Here is a 24684-nt window from a genome sequence, read left to right as displayed (position 1 = left end):
CCACTTAATATGCCTTCTCTCTCTTGCCACACTCAAATTATTAAAACTTTAAAGTTGAAAAATCTGTAACTTGTGTGTTGGTGTGTGATGTTAGTGTTTTCCTCTCAGTGTGTTCTGAGTGACAGTGTGTGTTGTCGTGATGATTGTTCAGTGTTTCGCTCGCTGAGCTGGCTTTGCAGCCGTGAAGCAATCGAAAAAAAAAACTGTTATCTCAGGAGAACAAGCTGTTTCTCCCAATGCTTTAATTATTTGGTATTAAACTCATTAATTCAGTCGAGGAGACTATACTGTTGCATGTCAAGTATTTTCTCCTGGATTTCACTCCTCTCACACATACTCACTCCTAATCTCCTTGATGTGTTTCTTTGGGGCTGTCGGTCATGTTATCAGCTGTTCTCATCCATCCAATAGCACCGGAACACTCCCTTTTTTCACTCTTTTCTTCATTCACTTGCCTCTGATTGACAGCTCTTTACACCTCCACCCTGCCTGTTCTGTCTCATTCTTTATCACTGTGATCATGGTTGAATTATGAGAACGTGGCCGCAGCATGCAAAATGTCCCACCAACTCTCCTGCAAAGGAGTGAGACAAACAGACTTTAGATACTTCATTTAGCCTCTTTGTGTTGTTGTTATGTGTCTCTTTGTAGTAGTTACACATGTCCAACTTTGTAATTGCTCTGGTCTTTTTGCAGTTATGTTTTTCTGTGGTTGATTTGCCCCTTTTTGTATTTATCGTGCATTGCTCTGTGAGTCCATTTATAGTTGCTAAGAATGGACTTTGATTTGTGCTCTCTACCTCTCCTCCTTTCTTTAAAAAAAAGAAACACTACAATCGAGCAATCCTTTTAAATCACATGTTACATCTGCCATGAGCAATTACAGTGGTTTTTGTACTGATGCTAATGAAGCTGTTCTAAATGTGAGGCTGTGAGTGTTAAACACAATGGAACAACCATCTGGTTGGGAAAAGATACCACATCTGTCAAAGCAGCTGTGATCATACTTTGCAGTAACCTTTTATGGGACTGATTAACTCAAGTCTGTCCAAGTTCACTCAGGTAGACCTTCATACATTATAGTATTTATCTTTCTTTTTATGTTTAATGTATGATGTTATCTTCAAAAGCAATGCTCTCTCCCTAAAAATGTTTGTATCAATAAACTTCAAACAATCAGACATGCATGCACTCTTTAGCATAGAGACTGATGGATCCACTGTTGAGCTGCATGAACACTAAATCATATTAAAAAGCCCAGCTGGCCAAAGCAATACATGAGCATACAGCTGTAGTTAGTGTTGAGGTTCTGCTCCTGAAAAATGCTTGAACGTCTTTGTGAGAAAGTGTGTGAGAGATCGATAAACCCAATCAAAAGGTAAACTGACCAGAGCATCTACATTATCAGAGGGATGCCAAGCACAGTGCAAATACACATTGAGCACCTGTCGTTGAATGTGCTATATAGATTGACATGTAGGCGATGTGAACTTTTCTAGCCAAAACCCACTGATGTGACGGGGCAACGAGGTGACCAATCGTTGGCAGCAGCAGCTGAGAAACACCATTAATTCGCTACTTTAACGCCTCATAGCTCTGAGCTCCGGGTGGCCTAAAGAACATCAGTCTTCTTCTCGTTTGTCCTTCAACAACAGCTGGATGTCCTGTCACAATGTATTTGCTATGTGCCTTTCCTCCCTGTTGCTAAATTCCTTTTAAATAAACGTTTTGTATTCTTAACAAACTAGTGCTGTACAATTGCTGAAAATGTTTTTGTTCTGTTAAACATGCAAAACTATTCCATTGATTTAAATTGTTTTCAGAAAAAGGGAATTGTTTTAGGTTTACGGTCCTCTGAAGCAATCTCTTGTGTTTATGTTTCTTCTTTCATGGTTTGAACTAAAGTGCAAACGTGCGCTTATCAGACAGGATAAGTAATCAGCAAAGCACTGACCCCCAGTGGAAAGAACCTCAAAGTGCACTCAGATAGCACAGGACAAGGGAAAATGTGTTACATTTTTTGTCTACATCCTGGTACTTCTTTGCACTTATTAGATTAGACCAATGTGCCAACTCTTAAATGTTCAATTGAAGCTTTACGTTTTCTTTCAGTTGATTAAATGAAATCTTAAGCTCTGAAGACAGTCAGATCGTTTTAGAAATTATCTAAAAATTAGAAGTAAACCCCAAACACCTCTGTTGCCCCTCGTTCATGTCCAACACCTCTCCTAATCAATTTCTGAAAAGAAAGCAGTGTAAATCAATAGCAGAGATGCAGTTCCCGGCCTGCCTCCTCTGAGAGGTTGAAATCAATCAGGCAAAATGCTTTCCTTTCAGCATTCTGGCCGTGTTGAAATCAATGGACCCTGACAGCTCTGAAGATTAATGAGGGGGGCTTCTGCTGAACAAGCAAGACGACTCGCTTAACATGTGTAGCCGTGTTCACCTTGGCTGCGGTTTTCGGCTCTGAAAAATGGGCCGTTCAGCAGCGAGTCAGTGGCTCTGCATTTTAATATCATACCCACCAAACATCCAACGAAGAAAGAATGAAGCAGCTTAACATGTAAAGTCACAATACTTGTATTTCTTTATTGAAATATAATCGACCCCTGAGGCTAGATTAAAAAAGGCCACAGTTTGTTTGTGCCTCGTCTAGCTCCTCAGTCTGACACAGCCAGGTAGAACACAACAGACCTGTCCAAAAACACGTATTACACAACGGGTGTGACAAACCCAAATGCTTTTTTTTTCTCATCCAAACCTTAAGTTGAACCTTACTGCCACAGACGGACGACGTTTTAGGACATACATGACTCAAATCAATTGCATAACTTCAACGATACTTGTCTATTTGGAAAAAGAATTCTACCTCTCCAATACATGAAACAAAAAGTGCTCAATTTAGCTCACATATAACCCAGGGTCAAATAATTGATACAATATATTCACTTTCTGCATTTGTATTTGGTCTGCCTGAAATGTGAAGACGGTGCAATAAATCAGCAGGTCTCTTTGTACCAGCCACAATGATTCATTCTCGAGTGATAACTTTCTCATTTCAAACTGTATTTTGGACCTCAAACCAAAAAGTTAAATAGTCAACTAGAAGAAACCCGCCTGGTCCATGAGCTCAGTCTGCTTTCAGGAATTGTGTGACATTTTTGGAAATATGCTCTTCTTCCCAAGAATTAGATGGAGATCTAAAATAAATCTGAAGCTAGCCTGTAATCTTAGTTTGAAGTCCGGAAGCATAAAAGACTGGAAACAGCTGGCCTGGCTATGTTCATAATCTGGCAGATAAAACCATGTTAACCCACACTTTTTTATAGATTAAACAAATTAAATATAACATATTGAGTGAGCTATAGAAGTGCTGGTTGGCTTTTATCTTGAGACAGATCCAGACTAAATGTTTCTACTCGATCTCCTGTTTCTACCTTAATATTTAATCAACTGATGTAACTTTGGCCAAGGAAGTGAATAAGCTTATTTTTCAAAATGTCAAACTATTCCTTTAAGTAATTTCACATTGAACAAAGAAACATTTAAAGTTACAAATTGGACAACAAACTTTCCTTGTCTTGACCCTTGTGTGATTACATGTCCTCCCCAGTGAGGCCACCCACACGAGCTCCAGTAAAGAACAGGTGCTTTTTAGGGATTTGTTTTCAGGATCAAACTCTGTTTCTTCATCTTGGTCCAGAACACTTTAAAAGTCTCCTCATACGGGGGTCAAAGGCAAAAGGCCGATGACCCACTGAGATTCCCATAGAGAGAAAAAAAAAGAAAGGGAGGGAGGGAGATTTTTGTCCAGGTCTGGGACACACTGAGGTAACAGACAGTAATAAATTATTCAGTTGTTTAAAAAACAATTTGCAAGAATCATATCAATAATTCCTATCAATAATACAAAATGGTATCAAACATACATGATGCAACATTTTCAAACACATTCATTTTTTTTTCTTTGTTTTTTTTTTCCTCAACCAGGATCCAGAGTCTGTTGCTTCATTTCTCAATGATCAATGTTTTCTGCCCTTCTCGTGAAAATCTTTGTGAAGTCCCTTTAACAGTAGATGTAGATCAATACCGATTTCCTTCTATTTGCCGCGGTTGATTTTCCACTTTTCATGCTGAGGTGAATTTGTTCGCCATTCAATAACTGAGACTAACATGGAGCTTTTCTTTCAATATCTTTTAAATCATTAAATTCCAATTTATTTCATCTCCGTCAAAATGTTTGCCACGGTAACAGGCGTGCAGGCACACAGGGCCGCAGCACTAATAGCCTATTTGCCTGTTTTGTTATTCGATTTCACATTCAAATCGTTTTGACCATGCTTTTCATTTCACTTACAGGTTTGAACAGAAAACAACATGCCAATAGGAAAGTCAGAAATTGTATTAAAAGTGCAAAAATGTATTCCTTCAAGAGACGGTATTCATCCAGACAAAAAAAGTTGTCCACTGAAACTTTAGTGCATTAACAGTACAAGCCATTTCATAGGTTATTAAACTGTACAATCCTATCCACCTCATGCGTACAGATATGAACATAGCGAATGTCTTGTTGCTTTGAGTGTTTCATACAACTAAACTGAGTCTGTAGCTAGGTCAGCATGGCTTTAAGCCCCAGGATCATCACACTGCCTGGTTCACACAGGCTGCCTAACTCGGATGTATCCCCAGGGCTACAGTATGTGGATCCCCAAACTAAAGGAGTGTTCTCCTTTTATTGAGCATGACTCGTTGTCCTGAATTCAGCGGTGTGGCCTGAAAAAAGCCCCTAGATTGAAATAAAGTGACATCACATTATTTTGGTTAGTGGCCAGTGCAAATCAGCTTCTCCAGCCTGCTTCAGATCTAAAACAAAAACATGAAGCTCTCATTATCCCTTATCTATTGTCTCCTCCTGCAGATCTTTTGTAAAACAGCATAGAATTTGAACATTGCCACCGGTAATTAGATTTTTTTTTAATATCACAAATATGATTGTAATTTTTTAAATAGAAAAACATGAAAATGAGCTTGTTTTGAAGATCTGTTAAGACTACAAAGACCAAAAATATCAGGGCTATAGTCCATTCAGTACTGATGAAGACTGCACTCATCATGCCATCGACAGTGACAAAGGCAACCGAAATAAACTCTAATTAATAATAACAGTTAATGTAAAGTGGCTCTGATGAACTGTGTGTCGTTATGATGAGAATATAATCCATTTATAAGAGTGTCTGTAAACATGGCCGCTGACACATCAGTGTTGGTATAAACCCCGTCATGTTTACATGAAAGTGTGACCACATACTCCAACCAATCTTACTCTTCTTTACAATCACAATATTTAAACACTTATTCAACAAGCTTTGACTTTCACCTGTCAACCAATCCGACGCGACGCGCTTGCTCAGCTTCACGTCGCGATCCACATTTGCCACGTCCTTCCATCCTCTCTGAGCTGACATTTCAAAAACCACATCGTCACATGGCCACAAAGTTCACGCTACACTCACAGAACTCGCAGTTCATCCACCGAACCAAACCATACGACTTCTCTTTTCACCGTTCTCACCATTTGTCCACCGTGCCCTTATGATGTCCACTCTACGAGAGAAAACACAGACAACATATTTACAGATCACACAGGCGCTTCTCTTCCAGAAACTGCAGGAGCGTGAGGATAGAAAGGTGACGACCAGCAGGTTGTTGGGAATTATTCTCTGAAAAAACGAGGCTCCATTTGGAGCCAGGTCCTCCCTTCTCCTCCCTTGTCAAGAAGGCAATAGTCCCAATATCAAGGTGATTCTGATGTCTGGCTCCCCCCCACCCCCCAGAGTCTGTCGTCTAGCGCCACATTTGAAATGAAATCCAAAATGACACTGAGAAGCACTTCATTGACACTGTAGGTCTGTGTCGAATGGCGATGTAAGGGACCATACATTGAGGAGAGAGGGCTCATTCCACGGCATTGTGAAGGGTGAGGGGAGTCCAACATGTCACCGTTTCAGCCATTTATCAACCCTTTTGTGCTCTAGTAGTTAACCACTGGCGGGGAGTTCCCTGACATCCGAACGTATGTGGGTGTGCATGTGGATGTGTGTGTGTGTATGTGTGTGTGTTACGAATGATAAACAGGACGAGGGAGGTCACAATATGGCGCAGTGGAACCTGTGGGAACCTGCAGAACGCTCTGCTCTCCATTTCATCTTCTTTTTCTTCTTCTGGTTTCGCTCTGGCACCTGTTGCCTGTGGGTGTGGAGAGAGAAAAACAGACAAGGAACACTTTTACTACATAAACTGATTGTAATACAAATTTGTATGTTGCCGTCATACTGGCAGAGGTGTGAGGAAAATTAATATGAATGAAGGTAAGTCCCAGAATTACTTTAAGGACATGAATCACGGTGTTTAAAGTCCACTGCTCCTCTGCTTTCTGAAATAAACGCTGTGTGGAGCGTACAGTTCCAGTCAATGCACTACACTACACTAATGGATGGCTGCTGTGGTACCAAAGCGTGGAAAGCTGCCCAAAAACACTGAGAGATAGCCGTTTGTGTACCTCAATGATTTTCACATTTTATGTGTGATTCTAACACTTTGATTCCTAGTGTCTCACATTTAAACGTCATATACAAAGGCAGCATCTGGCTTCATACAGGCTCCTCTTTGTCTTCGAACGCATATGAAACGTAATACAAAATCAAAATAAATAAATTCCCAAAACACCATTTGATTATTTGAAGTTAAAAAAAAAAAAAAAAAGGCACGGTGGATTTTTGCAAAACAAACAACAAGTTCTAGGTGCATGTAGAGGCATGTTTTTTTCTAAAACGGGATGATTTATGTTCTTCTATCGGAGCATAGTGTCGGTTTCAGTGACAAATGTTGCCGACTGCGACTTTAAGACATGGCTAGGACTACATTTCAGATAATTCGATTTAAAGACTTTTCAAGGGCCTGTGGAAACCCTGCTTAAATCCAGATCAATTCACCATTATTTTTCTGACACCATACAATACAGTAATCCTGCCATTTTTAGCTCATACTTGGCTCATAAGGTTTTATGTAAGTGTAGTTCATTCATTTTAATGGTTATCTTCTAAGTGGAAATAATTGAAAAGTCTAGGAAATACATTAATTTGCTCTCTTGAGAGTTAGATAACGAGATTGACACCACTCTCATGTCGGCATTGCTACTGCCAGCAAGTGATAAGCTTAGCATAATGACTAAAAACGGGAAACAGCTAGTCCAAAGGTCATAAAATACCGCTACCAGCACTTATTGGGCTAACTAATTAATTGTTTAATTGTTTAATCTGTACAAAAAAAACAAAGTGTAAAACTAACATGTTGTGGTTTTAAAGGGGGGTTACAAACTATAAATATATATATATATAAAATATATGCTGGTATATATATATATATATATATATATTCGGATGATGTGTTTTTTCAGTGTCTGTGATTTCAGCACCAATCAATGAGAATCAACTATTGTAAATCACAATTACAATGGCGGCTAGACTAAGGGATGTCACACAAAGCTTAGAGCCTATCAACAGTATGTGTCACCTCTTAGAGATTTCACATTAAACACTTCATAGGTGAGTTTTCAAGTTACACAAGAACGAAGAGGATGGACCCTTTCTTCCTGAGCTACTGGTGCATCAGTCAGACCACAAGAGGGCAGTGTTGATTCATCAATAGACTCTCCTCTTAATTTCATAATGTACCAAAACAAAGAAATGTCCTCATGAGTCATTACCAATCCAACATGTAGTCATTGACAGCTCCTACAGCTGTATATATGGATGGCTGAGGACATAGGCCCCAAAACCTGGTGATGACATGCCCACTAGTTGCTGACTGGTCCTTGACCACAAGAGAAGGGTTTAAAACAGGATATGACCACATTCGTACCAAGAACACAAATCAGATTCTTCTGAAATTACACGTGGGTCAAGACAGGAAATAGCTCTCGCTTTTCCACTTGTACTACAAACACGACCACTGCCCTTACATACCGGCATAAAACTCACTCTACACCACAAACCCCTAAAGAAATGAAAGACACACTGAGAAAAGAAAAGAGTAAGACTTTGAGTTTAGACTATTTAATTAGACGTAATGACTAGTGTCCTCCAGCAGATTAACAGCTCTTGCTGCAAGTAAACCTGTCCTGTCCATGTTGTGAAAATTAGAGAATAAAGAGAAGTGAACCTGGAGTTACCTTATAACACGAACCAGCTCATGAAAGGCTTTGTCCACATTCATTGGAGGATCCTTGGCACTGGTTTCAATGTAAGTTATCTGAAGAAACAAGCAGAAATATTCAAAATCGAATCATAAACGGTATTACAGTGGCATTATTCATTCACAGATATATGAAATATTGCATTTGGTTTCATAACTATATAATATATTGTATAGAAAGTATAGACAGATACAGTATAGGCAATGTAGGGAGTGATATAATTGCATTTAATCCCAACCAAATGCTACCTATGAGCCAAATAATTGAAAGTTGCTTTGGGGACCTGGAACTAGTAGAAAGTCACATGATGACAGAATCTGTATCCATGAAAACACCAATTACGAACGTAATTGCCCGCTATCATGAATTAGATCTCACCACACACAAAGATTGAGAGAGATGTTCCCTCACACATGTCTAGTAGTCAAGAAAATAACAATGATGAATCAACCGTGTCTCATGCTAGTCAGTGTGGAAAGTCTTTGGCCAGGCTGCAAATGATCACTTCAAAATTGAAAAATTGAAAAAGGGGCCCTTGAATCCAAAATAGAAAAGAATTATAGTATATATAATACTACTATAATTATAGTCGAAAAGCATTATACAAAACCTCCCAAGATGTCATATACCTTGAATTAGGGAATCATGTGGCTTTGCCTTTGCTCAAACTACAACAACAGAATGTAAAAATACTCTGCTCAGTAAGATTTGTGCATTCTGTATGGATGTGATCCTTTCAGCAGATCACAGTAAACATAGTCATGTCTGCATGCTTCTGCCTGTCTCATTGGCCATGTTGTGTTCACTGAAAATACATTTAATCACCTCTAACTTTTACACTGACTGTTTAGTTTAAATGTCACTACACAGAGGTTCTGTCATTAACCTGGATTTATATTGATATTGTCACTGGACATTACAATTAGGAAATAAGGATTTTGGGAAGACTGCTGGTTCACATGCTGTGTGGTGTCTCTTTCATACTTGTTCAGTTCCCTGAGGAGAGATGTAAACAAGCACAACTTTATTGTGATTTGGCCGCATTAAAACGTAGGTGATCACAGAGAGCAGGACTCTGTGATCACACGTTTTAACTGTTGATGTTACCGATTATACAGCACAACTGCTGGCATGTCTATCCACTCCTCACCAGATTACATTTAATGTTAGAGAGCAAAGAAGGAGCGGTCTTTATGTATGTAAAAAAAACTAATGTGGGGAGCACAATTGTTTTCACACAAAGAAATTCTGCTCAACGTAGATGTGGTCTCTATCACAGAGGTGATCTTTTTTGTTAGCTAAAACTCTTGTTAGAAACTCCAACAGTTTACTGCAAAAAGCCTGCAATGAGGTTCGCTACTTACGTTGTGTTTTGCAGCCATCTCTTGGCCCTGGTCAGCAGTGACCTTTCTCAGATGGACCAAGTCCACTTTGTTTGCCACCAGCACCATGGGGAAGGCCTCCCTGAGCAGAAATGGACACACACACACACACACACACACACACACACACATCTCAGGTATCCTTGTATAACTGAATCATTCATTTCCAAACCTCTTGCAATGGTTTCTAGGAATGTTTAAAAGTGTCTCGTGGTATAATATTTTATAATATTTAACCTTTTTTTTAATCGTCTTAGAAATGTCCGATTTCTGCAACACTCAAATCTTGTAGAAAAATGTGCTACAGTAGAGCACCACTAAATATGGACACACAGTATCTTGCTCAGTTTCTATTTTTGTTCCATCTCAAGCTCAGTTTTATAGGCTACTGTCAGAGAACAGATGCATCTCTTTTCTCAAAACTGACTGCATTCAGGGATATTATGATGGAGCTCACAGGGCCTTAAAAACGATAAAAAGTGACGCACACGGCTGGGACACGCAGCGCTTGTTGCTGTTTGTGAATGATGAAGTTAGTGTCAGTGATCCGTCAGTGGTCTTGGATTTACTTACTTTGCCTTATTGTAAAATCATGATGGCATCATTCAGATATTATCGCAGATATCTGCTTTTGATCTAGCCTCAGCATTTTGCTTTTTAATATTATATTTGAATGATGAGATCACAATGACGCCCACCGTAACAAGGCAACTTGGGGAGATTTCACCTTTTCAAAGTATTGACCGGGCCCCCTTATTCATTGGTTTTCAGCAACAGTGTGAATGATTGGTTTGCATTTAATCACATGACATCATTTGAGAGTTAATAAAGTTAATACAGTAGGAGTGCACTTGTCAATCCCACCTACCTGTCTTTGACCCGTAGTATGAGTTGATGGAATCGGTCAACATGTTCAAAGCTGGCCTTGTCTGTCACAGAGAAGACGATGAGGAAGCCATCTCCTGTCCTCATATACTGCTCCCTCATCGCACTGAACTCCTCCTGGCCGGCTGTGTCCAGCACTGCAAGATGGAGGAACACAAATGTATTACTTTACATGAAAGCGTTTCTGATTCTGTTCATTCAAAACACCCCCGATGATCTACTTATTTGACATGGGCTTTGAGCATACTGTACTTTATGTCTTGTATGAGTAATGAATTATAAAATGTTGACTACTTGTCCTATTAAATAAACAAACCATCATTATTTAATGCTTTTGGCAAATTGGCAATTAGGCATTTCATACAATTATTTAATTTCTTATAGCATCACCTACACATCAAGGCCTCTTAAAGCTGCCATAAAGAGTCAGAGTTATTATTAAGTATTAAAATCCTCCTTAACAAGCATTGTTATATTTATTTAATAATGGATATAGAGGAAACTAACACAGTTGGCAGAAATAATTTAAAAATCTTCAGAATAAGAGTTTGTTTCCTCCACAACTTGAGTGATCTCCTCCACCCCTACACTTCCAGAATCCAAAGAGACACTACATTTTGTTAACCCTGTGACCCAGTAATCGCTCCTTTAGGCCAAGGTTATCCTTACATAACAACTGTGTCAGGCCTTTGCAGACGTCATTAGCTGTCAGTAGTTCACACAAAACGCATTCCCATAAACTGTAGAACTGTTAACGTGGTTTTCTAATTCTTTCCAGAGCTTTATATGTTTCCAACATAAATTGAACACTTTATGGGTGGAAGGATAAAATCATGGAATGATGCATAATTTCTCTCACATGCAACAACCACGGTTCCCTTTTCTAAATGTCATTAATTTCAGGGAATTGTCATAGTTAGCATAGTGAAGGAAAAAGTGTGTGGGGGGGGGGGGATTGAAGAACAATGTGAATGTTCACTCAGTGGTCAGTGATGGATATGTTTAATTGAAACCAAAAGAAAATGCAAAATAAATAAAGAAGACAGAAGATTAGCATGGGGATATTCTTATTCTTATTCTGTTAATTTAACATGCACATTTCTACTCACCATCCAGTATTGCCCACTGTCCATCGATCTCTGTGTGTTTCAGATACGAGTCCTCTATCGTGGGATCATAGTCGGGCACAAAGATCTTCTGAAAAAATTGGATGGTGAGGGCACTCTTCCCAACACCACCATCCCCCACCACCACCAGCTTGTACGTTGGCAGGTTGTCACTTGGCAGGGCGCTGGTCGCCATGGCTACCTTGACAGTGGTGGTTGAAGGTGAGAAGTAGGCTAGTAGGTGGCTGAGGAGACACACCTGGCTGAAATGGAGGACCAGGAGAAAGAGAGAGGGAAGGGGAAAAGAGAGAAAATGGGGATTGACAATAGACGGAAGGGATCAACAGAGGGAGAGAGAGAGAGAGAGAGAGAGAGAGAGAGAGAGAGAGAGAGAGAGAGAGAGAGAGAGAGAACAAGGGAGGGAGGTGTTAATGTTTTTTTGTTGCAGCTGCTTTTTCATCACCATGGGAACCACAGACCACAGCTAGGAGTTGTGGATCAAAGCAGATAGATGAACTTTTTCTTTTCTTTTTTTTTTACAAAAACAGAGAAAGAGAGGCCCACAGAGGAAGTCCAACACCCTTAAAGCCAGGGTTCTCAAACTGGCGGCCTGAGGGCCACATCCAGCCCATCCCCCATGTCAAAAATATTACGGTTTTTACATTAAATTATTATTATTTTATACTTGTTTTAATTGAAACTACCCCTTGTAATAAAAATCCAATTACATTTGTTTAAAAAATATATTGTATTTTGTTCGCGCAATACAATGGCAAAGGGCAGAGGTCATGGTGCTGTGCATGTCTGGCCTTGACTGTGCCTTTTTTCCAAAGAAGCGGGCGGAACTGTCGCTTACTTTGTTTTGCCACAAACAGCAAAGATGTCGCTTTCCAAGCCGAAAACAAAGGTGGACTGGAAACACAGACTGTTTTAAGGAAGATGGACATTGCAGTATTTTTATCATTTTATCAGAGCCTGAAAGTTAAAACCCCCACAGCACTCCTAATAGACAGCAACACTTTAAGTGAAGCATCCCAAACTTCATCAACATGTTTGTGATTAATTGGCTCGTTGGATCATTGTTGTTGGAGATATCTGGGCTGTTTACTGTGATAACGGTCTTTGTTGGCTTAGCATTTTTAATAGCATTACCCAACACTCAGACACTGGCTGTACCTTTAATTCCTCACCAACATTTAGTCACCCCAACACTGTGTGACATGTATTAGTATATCCAACACCGTAAACCAGTATTCGTAAATTGTTATTATGACAGTTAACAAGGAAATAACACGGTATGACGTACAGCGGCGCTAACGCAGCAGTGCTGCTATCGCCACAGGAAGGAAATCACGTGATCTGTCTGCGTCATCGACAACAGTGTTGCCCTGGTGACTGACTGACAGGCTGCAGGTTGCAGAGACGGTTTGAGTTGAGAGAGCTGGGTTTTATTTTGTTTGGTGTTTAACAAAATAATCGTTGAGGGTGAGAAGTTTGGCTGATTTGCAATTAAGCACATTGACCAACATGGTCCAGCCAAATACTAGGTTTCACCTGGTCTTGTTTCCAGTCCATTTAATGCAGCCAGTTCTATCAGAGCAAATGTCTAATAGCTTTCACAGGAACTGTATTTTATGGTGATTACTGTATTGACGTGAATATTTATGCAAACTGGGCAGAAATTAAATCACAGTACCCCACAGAGTTCTGTGACATGGAAAGATGAAAGTATCATTCTTTCTTTAATTTTTTGTTTGTTTTTTGAGCGGTAGTAAATTGGTTACAGTGCATGTGGTTCAATTCCAGCTGTTTTTCTTTTTCTGCTTGAAATGGATCTGATGCTGTGAACAGATGCCTTAGGCTAAGCCGAACCCCCGAATGCTGATCGTACTGCTGTTCCCTGACCTACAGTATTATGGTCCCGATCACTTGAACACGTGGGTGGGTCGCAGTAACATGTCAAGATATGCTGCAATGCATCACCAAAGACAGGGGCGAGGAATACAAGCAAGTTTACATGAATGTAAACCATGCAGGATTATAATGTACATTTTATAAATCGTAAATGTTTTATGAGGAAGAAAATAAGCTCAAGGATACATACAACGCATTTTGGTGAGTAACACTAAATGTTAACATAACTTTGGTTGTTAACAGGAAACACGGCACCTTTAAGATACTAAATGCAAAGCAAACATTTCCTGAGGCTACTGCTGCATTTTAAGAGCTTCCCACTGGAAAAACATCTTTTATTGTGAAGCATCTATAGGAAACACAGTCATGGACTGTCCTATATTTTGTAAACTGGCATATATTTATAGTAAAGAAGCACCAGCCATAATAAAACATGTGAGATGAAGGGTTGTAGGCAAGGGGCCGTATAGAGAACAACATATTCTTGCGTCACTAGCTCTAATCAAAGCCTCTTACAGCGTGGATGTCACAGTATAGGAAAGCCGGTGAAGCAAGCCTCAGTGAGCCTGGTGTGGTCTAAACCAGGCTAATGACATCTCACTAGCCCAGTAAAACCACAGAAACAGCAGAGAAATATGACGGCTTCCACATGGATGGATAAGTGTAGTTTGTAATTATGGCTTCTTGAAAACAAAAATAAACATCCATCATCTTGCTAGAATTTTAGCAGACGAGTATTTTTTCCCACACAAGTGAAGTACAGTAGAGGATTAAAAAAAATCTATTTAAACGTTTGCAAATATATTCAGATCCGTTCACACATTGGGGGAACAGTTGTATAATAACAATGGATAATGGCAGAGGAGCTTTAAGATGTGCGTGTGTATGCAATCTGATGCTGTTGTGGCAAAAAGCTCACACCACAGCTTACCACAAAGAGCAGCTACAGAAAGAATGAGGCATGGAAGGGAAGCAAGGGAACTGAGAGGGAGAGGAGGGTGAGAGAAAATCATAAACAGAAGAGTGAGGGAGAGGAAACAAAGGAACACGAGGACAAGGTTGATAGAAATGTTACAACATGGTATTGAGTCGATACCCAATTTTTTTTACCATGTGCGCCTGTTTTTTTATTGCTATTTCTCTCTAAAAAAAATATTAACAGTTCAACTTGGTCAAAACAGTAGCAACAGCCAAACCACAAATGCAACACAAAACCTGGGTTGAAGTCCTATTGTCAATCAAATCAAGCTAACTTTAAAAGCTATCTTGTGAAGGTTTTGACTACCAGTAGTGCTATTGGGCAATGTTTTTATGAGTGGGTCCATGAGTGGGTCCACGCCTACGAGGACACACATGTGAGCAAGCATGTGAATGACAATACACATTCCTGCTGGCGGTTTCACTTTATTCTGCAAGAAGACTGCAAGCTAGCACATGGATTTCAATTATTCATTTGGTGTAATATAAAAAAAAATATTTGTAACAGTTTTTGAGGAAGGAAATGTATTGCTTGTATCGCTTGTATTGCTATGTAATGGTTTTATGAGGCCACAAGGAAAAGCAGGTGCTCTTTGGTGGGAAATATAATACAACTAGATGGGATATCCACATCATCATGCAAAGAAAATACCTAAATGTTCACGATAAAGCAAGTTTTTTGAAAATCTTGGGGAGTAATGTAACGTATGTGTGATTTGTAATTAATGGGTTAAGACATTCAAGTCACATCCTTAGTGTTCCCACAAAATGGAAACCTATAATACACTATGAAATGAAGCTAATCTACTCCGTCTTGCTGTTGGAGCTGATAGCCAGTTCTCATTAAACTGTAGCAACAGTTAAAAGCAGACAGAAAAGCACATTCACTCACTGCTCGCACGACACCACCACCTCCAACCCACTCACCCACGCACCCATTCCTCCTTCATCCACCAGGAAACAGCTGTCAGCTGGCTGCAGTCCATCCTTTCCTGCCCAGCACAATGGAGGGAAGGAAGATGTTTCCTTCCTTTCCAAAACCAACTAGCCAATCGCTCAGGCTGCAGCAGTCAGCCAGCCAGGTTGGGCAAAGAATTTTCAAGCCAAATTCCTGATGGTAAAATGCCTCTTCAGCCAGTTGATTGGCTGGCTGTCATAAAACAATAAAATAAAAGCCTACGCTACTATACAATGCCACAAGGCACCGGCTGAAACAGATTTTCTGGGCTGCACATTATGCACCCAAGCACGTTTTTGTGTTTTTGGCTTTTCATTTCTAGCATTTTTTTATCCCTTTTACATGCATATTGTTTCTTCATGTATTTTTACATTTTAGCCTATTGTAAACAACGTGTCCTGAAATAGGCCGGTTAATGTTATGTTATGAGTGAAACCCATTCAAATCACTATTTTTGATCCTACTTGAGAAAAAAAAGTATAAAAGATGCATCTTCTCATTTCTCATCATGAGGCCTGTGGCTTTAAGTGTGTGCTCTGGGATTCCCTTCCAGATGACGTCATTTTCAACATATATTGCAAATGGAGAAAATACATGCCTTTTCAGATAAAGGGCACTCACAATGCATGTAAATAAATGTTGCTGCTCATCTTTCACAGATCCCAGGCTGCAATAATCAAACCATAAATAATCCAGTTTGCATGAAGTATATTGAAAATAAATCATTTATTGTGTATTTTAGACCATAAAATAGAGTTGCATAATGACAAAACTTGGCAATTTAAGGGTATTAAGGTAATTTGATATTAATGATTAGGACCGATGCCGGTTTTAAAAAAAGAAATAATAATCATAATTTATCACATTTTTATAGCTTTATTTTTTCATGAGTACATTTTTGTGCAAAGGTACCATAACATGAAGGTGCATCAAAGGTTTAGGAGACCATGATGTTTTCAGAGGGCCAACTAAGGCCACATGAGGACATACTTAAGAGTATTTTACTCAACACTCACTGTGTTCAAACTGATGCCAATTAATCTGAACCCATTCCTCTCGGATTTGGCCTTTCATCCACACTAAGCTGGCATTTCCATCCCTGAAAATTTAGCTTTTCAAAAACCCTCTCCAGAGGGGTTAAATCTGAAAACGTCTGTCTCATGTATCATGAACAAGATAAATGGAGCACGTCCGACACAGCTGTAATATAGCTGTTAACCTTCACTGGTATGATCAAGTACCTGTATGAAATAGCAACAATAATAAAGTAGTGCATAAATTAGTCTTTATCCATAGATTAGTTAGCATTTTTGTTCCCTCTTCTCAATGGGTTTTCTGAATGGGTTTTTGGTCACGTGCCTCAAATAAGGTCTGTGGTTGACACAAGCTTAAGAAATTTTGTTCTACGATATAAAATACATCAGTAGATTGTGATCATGAGACCGTGGTGTAGTTTGTTTATCGTTTAATTTTCAGGGATTATCTTGCTTGCAAAACGTGCACTATGATACATCTGTGTTTGCCACAGAGCTTATTTTCTACAATAATCCAAAATCCAATGGGAAAATCCCATTGGCTGTTTGACAAGGGAACCAGTGTAATGCTTACTTCCAGGGTTGACCTCCAAAAATATGTCATCCCTGCACCTCTCTATAAGAGTTACTTGTCCATGTTGTGTGTCAATAACTGATCAGGTGACATCATGATGCAACATTTGTGGGATGTGCTGGACAAACAAGTCACACCTTCAGAGGTCTAGTGCAGTCCATCCTGCTTTGGCGGCAAAAGGGGGACCCACGCAATATTAGTCAGCACCAGTGACAGTCCACAATGCCTGCCTACACCAGCGTTGCTCTATAGGTGTGTAATTTTACATATAAAATGACAGAACAGGGCTCCAAAGTGACCAAAAATCTGAGAGTGCAACTAAAAATTTCCATTGGTCGCACCGTTGCGCCTAACCTTTAGCTGGTTTGTCTGTGTAGCGTAATGTTTTTTTCCCCCACCAGCAGACAGCAAAGAAGAAATACCAGAAAGACACCGGTATTCTGATTCGCTGAATGTTGGTGGGAAAAATCAATCAGTGTATAAGCCTTAATATAGACGTGTGAAACTGTAGCTATCCTGCTCCTCCTTAAGCGACAAAAATAAAGAGAACTGTGGATAATGTTTTCGTAAAGAAAGGGGCTGTGCCGGTAACGCCTGTCTGAGCACAGGCACAACTCCTCACATTGTAAGATGCCTGGTCCCGTCTCATCCGACTCCGAGCCAGTGTCGCGAAGCGGGCGGTCCAGTCGGTTGTAGTTTTAAGAATCGGTCTCCGGTTCGCTGCGGAGGTTTACCTCAGGTTCACCTGAATCAGTGAATTACCTTGGTTCAAAGAACCGACTCTTTGGCCAGGAGCCAGAGCCCACCACATCCAAACAGGCCAAAATATGTGTCTTTCAGAAGGAATGGCTTGTCCAATTTCAGTGGCACATATGATTAAACAGCCAATATTATGCATGTATTGCAAAAAGGTACGTCCGGATCATGGCTGGGAATGCTGCTTTTGCTGTCGGAGCATTGTGGTTCTGAATCGAAACGTTAAAAGACAAACACAACCACGCACCCGTGATAGGTGCGTGGTAGGGCTGTTCGATTTTGCCCATAAAAAATCCTGATTTTCTTCTCTCAAAATCCGATTTTTGATTACGATTACGATTACGATTACGATTATTTTGTGAAATGACAAAAGGCAAAGAAATTATTTCAAATATGCTGTTTTTTATTGAACATTTTGCAAATAATTTCTCCACTGGGATTTGAGTGCAAACCTTGCTCTTATTAAACAAAAAATCCCTCAAGGGATTAATATAAAGAACAATTAACAAACTTTTGCCATCTGGCTTTGCTCCATGTTATCTTCTTGTAGACCTCTTGTAAAAAAAAAAAAGGAAAACCTCACTTTCACATGTATCTTAAGGTGTGTCCATTAAACAAAAATTAATGAATAAAGTGCAGAACTTGAACTTTTTGAAAACGTATTTCTTTTTACGATTTTCACGTTTTTCACATCGTCCTAACTACATAATCGCGATTACGATTTAAAATCGATTAATCGAAAAGGCCTAGTGCGTGGTGGGCCGAGCAGGCCCCCTCCCCTCCCTGCAGGGTTTCAGCACCAGGCAGCCACAAACTGAAGCATTTAGGAGTCAGCAATGATAATAACATTTAACACTGCCTAAAATATCACCAAAGAAGGGGCATTTTACTGATATAACAATTGAGGTTATTGTGATTTCTTCTTTGTGTTGAGATTTAAATAAAGAAAAAACATTTGGGAACTATAAAGAAAAGGTATATGTGTATTATTGCGATGCCAAAAGGCACGGTGAAAAAAGGTGCACCTAAATGAAAAAGTTGGTCACAATGGAAAAAGTTATACTGGAGCCCTGCAAAAGCAGCTGTTGTGTTTTGGACTTCGTATTTTGTCCTCAGCATGACTTCATAAAGTCTCTCCGGGCTCTTGAGAAGCGGTTAGTTGCTGCCTTGTGAAAGGATAAAGGGACTTCCTTCTTCACATGGGAACAAAACACATCTCACAGAACAGGAATAAGGAAGAACGCAGTGGCGCACACCCCAGCCTGTACTGTAGCGTTCATATCAACACTCATCCATCATCCAAGGGAGGTGTTAAGACCCAGTTCACCGAGTTCAAAACATATTTTTTTTCTTGGTTTGAGAGCTGATCTGATTTTATTTTTAACTTCATCTTTTGAAAACCATTGAAGAACTAGATAGTCTACTCTATGAATTGCACCATGGTTGACCAGAATATATGTTTTTCTCAATACTGAAACCCTGACTTTTTGGATGAATTGGGTTTTCCACCTAGGAGAAGCAGGTTGCTGGTTCTTGTCACCAGCTGTGACAGCTGAAGTGAAAGCGATCATTTTCTTAAGGGTTATCTGTGAGCTGGGGGCAAATACAAAAAGACTTGAACATTTCTTTACCAGCAGCATCAATATTGGCAATATTCGCCAGGGCTGTCAAAATTAACGCATTAACGCGGGATGATTCATTTGTGAAATTAACGCCTACATTTTTAACGCATTAACGCTGTTGGCTCAGTAGATGGGATGTCTAAGTCTAAAAAGAGGATGGAACAATCAATAGATGACTAAGATACAGCCGCATCAACACCACTGCAGCAACGTGACATTAACCTCTCACCATTGACCCTAATAAGCTGCAACAATAGCTTGATGAACAAACATGTTAAATCATCAGTTATCAGCAGAGCAGTATGAAGCTAAACAGACAGTCTAGTGAGTCTCCACCACGTCAGTTCATTTAGCTGAGAAGTTGTCAGCTGTGTGTCTGCTGATATAATCTGTCAGGGTTTCACCGATGTACTACAGCTGTTACGACGTAACTTTAGCGAGTGTCCCGTGGGGGGAGAGAGAGAGAGAGAGAGAGTGTGACGTGAGTATGAAGTCATTGGTAACATAACAGTGTGAATATCGTTTATTCAGTTTATTCTGTGTGCAGCTTATTTGTTGGTGAATAAATGCTACAACTTGACTCAAGCTAAGTTCCTGTCTTGTTGTCAGCCAGATAGTCAGTGAAGGAGGTTAACAACAACTCTGGCTGCTCCAGCTCCCGCACACTTAAGGGCCATTCAATCTGTACCGTGCCTCGGCACAATTGCCCCCCCACAGGGGTCCCCAGCCGGTTTGCACTCACACTGCTCCAGCCCAAACGGGCCTCGGCCCCATTGCCTCCTGTGCATACGTCATCACGTCATAATATGACACACGCATAGCTGGTTGTTTTCAAGAAGCGGTGAAGCGCCGTCTCAAAGTCATCACAAGAGAGAACACAGAGAACATGAGTGAAACTTTACTGACAAGTCGCGTCTGCGCATATTTCTAGTAAACACTCGGATTTTGAATGGAGACACACAGCTGCATTTTTATTATAAAAGTACCGGTCCGGTTCCACTCTGGTAGCGCTCACACCACGAGTCTGAAGCCCCAAGCCTGACCCAGAATCCCGCTGTGTCCTACACACTCATCAACAGTATTTTCAGTCATAAATCGTCTCGATAGCGGGGGAGATCCGAGTTGAACACTGAGTGATAATCAGTGGGACGGCCTATCGATTAAAGCCTACGTCATGTCCACATTGCGTACCCGTGCATGTGCTCGTGCATGAACCGTATGTACTCAAATCCACCTCTTCCAAGCGTGCCAGGGCCAAGGAAGCGTACCGTTCTTACGTACGGAACAGAGCTTTAAATTGATAAACGTTTAAAAAAAAGTATTTGTCTCTCACCAGTGACTACCGTACATATTTTTTCCCAAATAAGGTCCCATGGTGGTCCACAGTAAGGGGCATCGTCCTTTCTGAGACAGTGTTTCAAACAAATGGCTATTGGAGCAGCAGGAGGCTATGCTATTCATACTGTATTAAGATGTTTTCAAACAAGTCATTTGTTTGCTGAATTAATTAGGTGATTACTGTCAATCCTTTGCAATATATAAGGTGAGCAATGTCAGCTGCCATCTCATCAAATTTCCTCCAACTGATGCCCACAACTTTAAGAACCTGTGCAACATTTGGCTGAGAGAACTGAGTGCAAATAGCCAAACAGAGGGCTGTGTAGCTGATCACATCATTTTGGCTCATCAACAATGACTAACTCACCAGAATGTCCAGTTTCACAACATTGTTTGAAAACTGACTTATCCATGAATTACAATGATGTCATTTTAAGACATTCCCTTTGGATAAGGCTTCCATTCACACACACAACCCAAATATCTCACTCATGTACTGTGACTTGCTGGGGGCATTTCCTACTCTGACCTCATCCATTTATCCATTCATCCACATACATTTTTCTCTGGCTATTTGGGAATTTTAAACAGAATACATGATGTCATGAGTGAACCACTACCAGGCTACTATTCTGTATTTGAACAGGTTTTTATGATCTTAATACTATGGCAAGGCGATAATTAAATAACACTTAGGGCTGGTTAAAAAATAAATGCTACGGTTGATTGGCTTTGGATGAATTCATATTATGATGAAATCATCTCGTAGTTTTGTTCTAGAAAACGTTATTCAAATGTACGATTCTTAGGAAGCTGTGATTAAAAATGAAGTCTCTAAAGAAGTTTTTGTTTTACTCATAAAGTAAAAGAAAGTATTAATATTAATTAGAACTATGACACACAGTTCAATGCTATGGACATTGATTACGTGATTTATTAAATTTGACATATGTTCATCTATATTGATATTGGAAAATACCCTAAAAATATGAAATTATTTCAACCAAATCACGCAACAGAAAAGTACATAAACAATCAATGATTTAAATGACATGATATTGGGGAACTAGTGACATAAATACGTGGAAGATTTTGGCTAAACTTAATTATGGGTGCACAACATAAGCCATAGTGCTGTTCTCGTCGTTTCAATGACCCAAGACGCTTTACACTACATTCAGTCTTCACACATGCATATGATGGCACAGCCTTCTGGGCAATTTGGGGTTCAGTATCTCACTTCGGCATGCAGACTGGACGAGCCGGGATCAAACCACCGATCTTCTGACAGGAGGATTGTCCTACATCTGAGGTACTGCCCGTCTCCAACATAAATGTCAATATAAATGAATGAGTGCCACTGCCAAAGCAAAATGAAACAAATTCAACTGAATTTTGATGGGGAGAAAGCTGAGGAATTAATGTACAAGAGCTTGTGTGCCATTACAGGTCATTTCATATCTCGACAACGATATGTATGCCACAATATAGCCCATATTCAATTAAATAGTCCATGAAACAACCACATGGTAAAGCCTACTTTTGTATACTCCTGTGTGAACTAGATACATGAAAAGTACTGAGTAATGTCTCATTTGTTTAAGAAGAACTTTACTATTATTGAACATAACCGTTTCAAGTGAAACTACAGAAAAAAAACCCAATATAGTTTCCAGCACTGACTATGTACTTACATGCATGCACATGGAGTTATCAGGTTGAGACATTAGTTTGATTTAACTACACTAGGGTTTTCCCATAGGGAGAATTCTCATCATTCAGATTTTCTGAGACATTTGAGAAAGCATGTGCTTGTTATCAATTTAGACAACATGATTGAGTATCACATTATCTTGATATGTGATTTCCTCATGATACGATTCCATTTAAAGACCTTAAATCATCATATTGAATATCATTCAGCCCTAAGTGAAACTGGAATGTAAATTACTCTATTTTAGATGTTGTTGGCTTCTCTAGTCTCTAACTCAATCACTATCCCCACAAACATATTTTTATCAATTAGGATTGGAATAATGTGTCTTTGATTTATTCGTCCAGGTCTGGATCGTGCCTTGTTATCAGTCATATATATGCAATACCTTATAATCACAATTCCACTTTTCTACACTTTAGGCCAACATGCAAATCTCACAGGAATCATTATTAAAAAAACGAGTAGCCTAACATTACCAGGCCTGGACACGTGGATAAACCTCACACATGAGGGTCGCCTGGCTTGGAAACCTAGCATCTCCCAATCATCCGGAAGGTAATTTCCTTTGGTTAAAGGTCACGATTAAACTTAAGGGAAATTGTGAATGCACAAGTCAGCTAACCATTATACTCTCACAAGCAACGTCAGCAGCAGCAGTGATTCACATTTCCATGAAGTTATGAGGGAAGGATAAAGGGGGGTCTGTCCCCAGACAGCCGAATTATCTGGTGGTTTTACTTTGCTATTAATAGTGATTGACGCGCGCGCGTGTGCGTGCGTGCGTGCGTGCGTGCGTCTGTCTTTCTGTCTGTCTTTCTGCAGACTGGGTTGCTTCTGAATGATCTCATCCTATGATTTGATACATGAAGAATCTCTCTGTTCTCTCTGCACGCACGCACGCACGCACGGACACACACACACGGACACACACGCCGTCTTTGCTTCAGAGCCGGACCCTGCGTGAGGTTAAAAACACACACTGGTAAAAGAGTGCGTGCAGCGGAGGCATTTAATGATCATGACATACGGTATTAGACAAGGCAACGTGTTTTGTTGTCGGGTCGTTTTTGACACACATGTACGTGTGTGTGTGTGTGTGTGTGTGTGTGTGTGTGTGTGTGTGTGTGTGTGTGTGTGTGTGTGTGTGCGTGCGTGTAGCGGCCGTATGGAAAACCGTACAGTAGCCGCCCCTGAAATAACGGTTTTCGGTTGTTGCTTCATCCTCCTCTTTAAGTTTGCAGCAAAAAGGAATTTCCGCAAACTGAACACAGTCGTTCCAACGCGTGATTAGAAGACGAGCTAACTTCCCCTGCCCGTGTACCGATGTTAGCACAAATAACCCGGTGACAGTTAGCTAGGCTACAGTAAATTGTTGATATGCGGAGAGCGGTCGGTTGTACGTTTAACGGTAGACGTTGCCTGCGCTGTCCGCGGGCACACACGCCCCGCATTCACGACCTCTTCTGTCAGCAGTAAAAAAAAAAAAAAGAGAGAGAGAGAGAAAAAAATGAAAAGAAGAAGAAGGTACTCACCGATACGAGTTTCGCAATCCTGGACACAAAGAACCGTCCTCACGCCGACATATTCCTCCTCATCTCCCTCTCTCCCTCTCGGATTCAAAACACCACCGCCTCAGAGCCTCAGACGGGAGTGTGCTCCCCACATCTGCGAAACAATACGTTGAATAGCTCCATATCTTTGTATTGCAACAGCTGATGCTATAAATAGAAAAGCCCCAAAAGGGGTGACCGCCGGGTTTTCTGTGAAGACGCCGAACCGTTGACTGTTGGTTTTTCCGTGCGATGTGATCGTGTGTGTTTGAAAGCAGTTAGAAAGTAACGTGTTGGCTTTCCTTCGTAACGCGTTTCGTGTGTTTAGCTGGAGAAATCTCGTGACGTGGTGAGACAGATCCCCTTTTTGGTGAAATGGACTGTTCCTTTATATATGTATGTATAAATACAGTGGAGTTCTTTAAAGTGGTAGTCCTGTCAAATTAGCCGTGCCTGTTTTGAGGGGAGTTCAATGCTTAAATAAAATAAATAAAAGGAAAGTGTTTTTTTTTCTTCTTTGAATCATGGACAATTATCCTTCTAATGAATTGGTAACACCCATTTTGTCTCAATCAGCATTAGCCCAAAATCTTATTTTTTCCATACTCTTCTTCAG

General features: G+C 40.1%; 1 protein-coding gene across 1 annotated transcript; it reads right to left on the bottom strand.

Annotated features, from left to right (window-relative positions):
* Positions 1-2564: 2564 nt before the first annotated feature.
* On the bottom strand, positions 2565-24325 carry mrasa (muscle RAS oncogene homolog a). The gene is made up of 6 exons (XM_084022237.1): positions 24051-24325; positions 11631-11890; positions 10505-10658; positions 9619-9718; positions 8231-8310; positions 2565-6246 (listed from the first exon to the last, which is right to left on the bottom strand). The coding sequence occupies exons 2-6, from the start codon at positions 11821-11823 to the stop codon at positions 6147-6149; spliced, it is 627 nt and encodes a 208-aa protein (XP_083878363.1). The 5' UTR covers positions 11824-11890; positions 24051-24325; the 3' UTR covers positions 2565-6146.
* Positions 24326-24684: the final 359 nt, after the last annotated feature.

Source organism: Eutrigla gurnardus (assembly GCF_963514095.1).
Source record: "Eutrigla gurnardus genome assembly, chromosome: 12".
Lineage (NCBI taxonomy): Eukaryota > Metazoa > Chordata > Actinopteri > Perciformes > Triglidae > Eutrigla > Eutrigla gurnardus.
The sequence above is the reverse complement of the archived record's forward strand: the minus strand, read 5'-3'. Positions and strand labels throughout refer to the sequence as shown.

Coding starts and splice junctions, on each gene's coding strand:
- mrasa (XM_084022237.1), bottom strand. CDS start 11,823: ATGGCGACCAGCGCCCTGCCAAGTGACAACCTGCCAACGTACAAGCTG. Junction 9,719..10,504: donor ATACTACGGGTCAAAGACAG/GTAGGTGGGATT, acceptor ATTTCTGCTCAG/GGAGGCCTTCCCCATGGTGC. Junction 8,311..9,618: donor AGATGGCTGCAAAACACAAC/GTAAGTAGCGAA, acceptor TTGTTTCTTCAG/ATAACTTACATTGAAACCAG.